Genomic DNA, 6,083 nt, shown 5'->3' with positions numbered 1-6,083 from the left:
ATATATATATAGTTGAGTTAACTTTGTGGTATTTTGTTATTGTGATTATTTTTTGTAAGTGTGCTACAAAGCGCGCCTGTCAGATTACTTTCGGCGCGAAATGAGAAAGATCATCACGACGTTGTTGGTCGTATGTGCAACCGTCGTGCTAATTGTGCTTTTTCACCCTCCTGTTAGCCTGCTGTAAAGTTATTGCTGTGACTGTGTTTGGAGTGAGACGTCGGATAAGAGGATTGAGCAAAGAGCAGTCTACAACGCTCCTCAGTGTTCTGGACATTCTACAAGTACACACACACACACACACACACATTCATTATTTTATTTTATTTATTTTTTTATTTTATTTTTATTACAAATCTGACAACTCGACATCAACAGAAATGTTGGTGTAATTATCCAAGGACACTTGTCATGTACTTTGGACATTCCCATCTGACAGTTGAGATGTATTGTTATGTGGTTTCGAATATTGTCCTGTATATTAATAACTGATGCAATTGCAAGGGTGTTTAGTCATACTGTTTAATTGTTAAAAATTGTTGAGTGACTACATCTTGTGAGGTACGCTCCAGCCCGATAACAAGGTTATCAGGTACAGGTAGTATATTGCTACCAAACCCAACATTAAATTCCTTCACGTAATGATCAACTGAGTTATTCGTCATTATTATAATTGTTGTCCACAGATTGGTTACAGTAACACACATTTCAAATACAATGTTCAAATAATGTTACATTAAAATTGGCACTTACAATAGGAGACGCTGCGTGTGCTTGCTCCATTTAATCAAGCAACAGTGGAGCTCTCTGAGGAAAAAAGAGTGTCTGGATCAAAAGTAATCCCAATGCTTAAAATGTTGCACCACTCACTGCAACGAAATGCATTAAATGTAACAACGGAAATTGCTATTAATCTTGTGGAAAACCTTAAAAGAAGACTGCTAGAAACACTGTGCAACCTGGAGTCATTAAGTGTCATGACAATACCAACACTGTTGGACCCTCGGTTCAAGACGATGGCATTCTTAAGTGCGTCAAAAGCCAATGAAGCAGTGAAACGATTAAAATCTGAGTGCGCAACAGAAATGAGAGGCTATACCAACACAAATGGAAGATGACCAAGCTGGACCTTCAACTCAAATGTCTGCTCCCAGTTTAGGTATTTCATGATTGTTAATTGTGTTTATTTGTATTTTATTATTCTTGCAAATCATTCCATGTGATTAGAAATACATAATTAGTAATGTAGATGCATTACATTTATTCATCAGATGACAACCTGTGGCAGCAGCTGGACATGGACGTCAAGGAGAGCCAGTCCAAATCAAATGTCACCACTGATTCAATTATTGAGGTACAAAGGTACATCTCTGAGGCGAACACACCAAGATCACAGGATCCATTAAAATACTGGGAAACACAAAGACTTCATTACCCTACTTTATATAAACTGGCAATGAAATATCTATGTACGCCGTCATCATCAGTGCCCTGTGAAAGGGTCTTTTCAAAAGCAGGAGAAATTGTATGTAAACGGCGCAATCGTCTGAGCCCAAATATTTTAAAGCAGCTGATGTTTCTAAATAAAAACTTGTGAATGAACCTTGTTCAGTCCGTTTCCCGTTTTTATTGAAGTTGCCTGCAATGACTCTTTAAATCCAGTAGATGTCGCCATTAAGTGATACAGCAACACTGTTTCAACACTGTGTCAACACAGTTTGGGGAAATGTGCCATACACCCATGAGGCCTCGTCTGCCCATCACTAGCGCTGTGATTCTGTGTCCAGTGACTTGGGCGGAAGTGCACACAGTCCGACAGCTGGGAGGCGCTCACTTTCACTTCAGGCTGTATGAATTGTAGTGCCCTTAAACAATCTTCGCTTCAAATCCTTGATATCGATGGTCGCAATCATGCTCAAATTGGATAGCAACCTTACCAATGTGTGCAGAACTTCACAGTAAGAGTCTTTGTCTGAGCACATAAAATACATATGTTGGGATGTTTCCATAGGTGGTCTCGCAAAATGTCAAATGTCTAATCTTTTTTTAATCCATCATTATTTAAGCTTGGATACTAATCAGTTCATTTAGGCGTATCAGAACCCGAGAAGAACCAGAAACAGAATAAAAGAATGAATACGTTTAGGTGAAAATTTCGTTTGTCTCTACACAAAGAAAAGTAGCCAAACACAATCCTTAAACTATGAAACATCTCTATCACTCTCTCTCTCTCTCTCTCGGGGGGGGGGGGGGGGGGGGGGGGGGGGGGTATTACCAGAGCTGAGCTCAGAGCGGTCGTTTTCTGCATGGTCCTAGTGCTAGATTCGTCGCTATTTAGATATTTGTTTTTAACTGTAAAAACTGGGGGGGACCAAAACCGACTTTTGAAAAAGTGGGGGGGACATGTCCCCCCGTCCCCCCCCAAACTACGTCCGTGCCACTGGGCATTACGCTCAAGAAGTGCGTCTCTATCTCCCTCTCTCAACTCGCAAAACGTCAAATGTCTAATCTTTTTTAGCGTTTGCTTTAATATACTGTACAGAGTAGATACTACGATCATTTTGGACACCTACTATAGCCTAGGGATCGTTTTGGTCGGGAATCGGCGCGAGTATTTACATGTATTTGATAGCGGCGTAACATTTGTATGCAGGCTCGCTGCGTACCGATGAGTACGCATTTCAGTGCATAGTTTTGCGTACGATTTCATACGCATGGGGAATGAGACCGGGTTGCAACGTGAGTGTTGTACTGAGTTCAGGTAATGATGATGTATGAATGTGAGTGTTGTACTGAGTTCAGGTAATGATGATGTATGAATGTGAGTGTTGTACTGAGTTCAGGTAATGATGATGTATGAATGTGAGTGTTGTACTGAGTTCAGGTAATGATGTAGGAATGTGAGTGTTGTACTGAGTTCAGGTAATGATGTAGGAATGTGAGTGTTGTACTGAGTTCAGGTAATGATGTAGGAATGTGAGTGTTGTACTGAGTTCAGGTAATGATGTAGGAATGTGAGTGTTGTACTGAGTTCAGGTAATGATGTAGGAATGTGAGTGTTTTTAAATTCCTCTATGACTGACCTAATATCCAAGGGTAATGAATTCCACAGAAGAAGCACGGGCTCCCTAGAGTTTCAAACGAGACTGTGGGACAGCTAGCAATGATTTATTTGAAGACCAAAGTGTCCTTTGTGGGGGCGTAACATGTCACTGATGCATCACGGTGCCATACCATGGAGAGCTTTAAAAACAAAAAGTAAAACTTTAAATTGGACCCTATAACTAATGGGAAGCCAATGTAATGAGGCCAGGAGAGGTGTAATATGTTCCCTTTTTTGTACCCATAAGTAATCTGGGAGCAGCATTTTGAACAAGCTGCAAACGGGCGAAAGAAGACTGACAGACTCCCATATAAAGGGAGTTACAGTAATCAAGGCGTGAGGTAATGAAAGCATGTATGACTATCTCAAGGTCCTTAAATGATAAAATAGATTTCAACTTGGCGATGTTTCTTAACTGATAAAAGCTACTCCAAGTCAAGTCAAATTTATTTATATAGTGCCTTTTACAATACATGTTGTCACAAAGCAGCTTTACAATCATATGGGTCCAGATCCCTAATGAGCAAGCCAAAGGCGACAGTGGCAAGGAAAAACTCCCACCCTCCTTTACAACAGAGTTAATTTGTTTATCAAATTTAAGAGCATGGTCAAGGTGTAACTAGGGTGTTAGCCCAGTGATGCTAATGCTACACAAGTGAAGGCAGTGTTAGCCTAGAGAAGGTAATCTTAGTCCAGTGAAGCCAATTTTGGTCCAGTGAAGGCTAGTGCTAGCTAGCCTGTATATTGTGCAGCAAATTAAACCAGACGTGGCCACTATTTAAACTCGTTAGCTATTGCAGAAACAGCAAACAGAACAAGAACTCTAGTGAGTCAGTTCACATCTCCCCTTCCAACATGACACTTAATCTTCACTTCAATTTGTGTGTGTAAACACCAAAATTAATATTGTTATTTTGAGAAGAACTAAGGGTTATTGCTAAATATGATTGTTGAATTGGAGTTCATATTGAAAAATGACAAATATAGAGTTTACAAAGTATTGACCATCATTTTTATTTTGATGTTCATACTGTCAACAAATACGAGCACAGTGTAGAAGTAAAGTGCACAATTGTGACTACAACCCTTTCATCTTAATGAAGTTTGTGGTTTGTTCAGTGGCTTATTCAGACTTGTAGCTCTTCTGTATCTGCCACTACTGCATCCTATAATCTGGAAACAAAGGAGATTTAAAATGTTTTTTTATGACCGCTAGTATTTCCTGATTGCTAGCTGTCCTGCCCCAACTGTTTATCAAAAACCCAACAGACGGGGGCCCCTTTAGACCACTTCAGTAGAGTTTTTCATGCATTCCAAAATGCCATTCACCTTATCTGCAGCAGTAGAAATGGACATCGTTGAGAGCGGTGTCATCATCGTCTCCCTGAGGGAGCTCCACCTTTGTTTCGATACCACAGATGCCCGTCCCAGGGCAGGTTGGGCTCCACGACCCCCAGCTCCCCCAGGACATGCCATCACCTTCCAGAACTTCACCATCACTGCATTTGAACCTGGACAGGTGATAAATATGCCCTGTATTCATCTTCACTGCACTCATTATAATCACTGGTTAAATTTGCACAAGAAAGCATTTGGAACATTACCCTGGCACGATAAGACACTAAACACATTTACAATTATTTTATTACTCAAAATTACAAGATTGTAACGTATAACCCCTTCCCTCCTGTCAGTCATGTTCATGTCTACGTTTTACTTCTTGGGTCGAACGTTACAGATTCAATATAATGTGTTGAGGAGAGTACCTTATGTTGTTAGCAGCAGTGTCATCACCATCCTGCTGAGATCCCTCTACTTGCAGCTGAAAAGCCACCAGATATCCATTTGTGCACCACTTATTTCTGGTCCATTTCCCCCAACTGAAAGACGCAAGAACAACTGGTTTGCCATTAGTGAGATGGAGCAGTTAGAGAAATCCCATATTCTAATAAATCCTGAGGCTAATGATCATCATTCTTCAACCTGGTCCAGGTGTCTTTGGAATTCCAAACAAAACAAAAAGGCAACAGGGTAAAAATACATAGGGACTGAAATGAAAATCTTTGATTGCTGAAACGTGTCAAAACTCGATCTGAGATGAAAGAATTACCTTCCCGTTTCAGATCTCACTGTGGAATAGGACTCATATGAACAATCATTGTAGAGTTGTGTTGTACAGCGAAGGGCAACTCCGTTCATGGCCGTGTCGTCCCCAGACCCCTGCGAAGGCTCAACCTGCCAAGGTTACAAAGTGCAAAAGCAATTTGTAAAACTCGTTGGAAATTGGTGAATTAGGGGAAAGGCTGCACATGACCCGACTGAGAGCAGAACCCACACAGTCTCTGTCTTATTCCTCTGCACTGTATATAATGTGACTGTATATAATGTATATGCTGTGATAATAAATCTCACCCAGTGAGATACACTCACCTTAAGACTAAAGCCTGTAGCGTAGGTGCCCAGTGGACACACCTCTGCATCGCCCCATGATCCCCAGGTCTGTCCATTACCCACAGTGATCAGTCCTGTGTTGGTCCTCTCAATCCCTCCACCCTCATCACCACTGTTTAACCCAATGAAGAACCCAAGCAGAGACACAGTGATGATGGAGAACTGGTGCATGGTGCTAGATGAGGTGAAAATGTTGAGAGCGGTGTCATCTATTGGCTTTGCAGACACGCAGCGTCACAGGGCCTATAGGGCACTATTCTACCCTTGGAACTAACAAGACACAGCTGAGGACGATTACAACACGGGTGTGGCAGACTGACAGAAACCAGGGCCCGTATTTATCAAACTTCTTAGAATTACTCCTAAGAATGCTGCTAAGAATTGACTTATGTCTAAAATAATTCTTAGTTAAAAGCTGAGACTAAAAGTTAGTTATCAAGCTTCTCAGTCTCACTTTAAGCGAAGTGTAGGAGCAATTCGTAAGTGTCAGTCTCAGAGCTGATTTACGACACCTGGCTGTACCGCAAAG

At 41.2% G+C, this 6,083-nt stretch overlaps 1 protein-coding gene across 1 annotated transcript; it reads right to left on the bottom strand.

Moving 5' to 3' along the window:
* Positions 1-4,092: 4,092 nt before the first annotated feature.
* Positions 4,093-5,791, bottom strand: LOC143481854 (vitelline membrane outer layer protein 1-like). Its single transcript, XM_076980019.1, has 5 exons — positions 5,534-5,791; positions 5,214-5,338; positions 4,870-4,983; positions 4,433-4,614; positions 4,093-4,276 (listed from the first exon to the last, which is right to left on the bottom strand). The coding sequence occupies exons 1-4, from the start codon at positions 5,723-5,725 to the stop codon at positions 4,434-4,436; spliced, it is 612 nt and encodes a 203-aa protein (XP_076836134.1). The 5' UTR covers positions 5,726-5,791; the 3' UTR covers positions 4,093-4,276; position 4,433.
* Positions 5,792-6,083: the final 292 nt, after the last annotated feature.

Source organism: Brachyhypopomus gauderio, chromosome 18, assembly GCF_052324685.1.
Source record: "Brachyhypopomus gauderio isolate BG-103 chromosome 18, BGAUD_0.2, whole genome shotgun sequence".
Lineage (NCBI taxonomy): Eukaryota > Metazoa > Chordata > Actinopteri > Gymnotiformes > Hypopomidae > Brachyhypopomus > Brachyhypopomus gauderio.
This window is presented reverse-complemented; position numbering and strand designations above follow the sequence as displayed.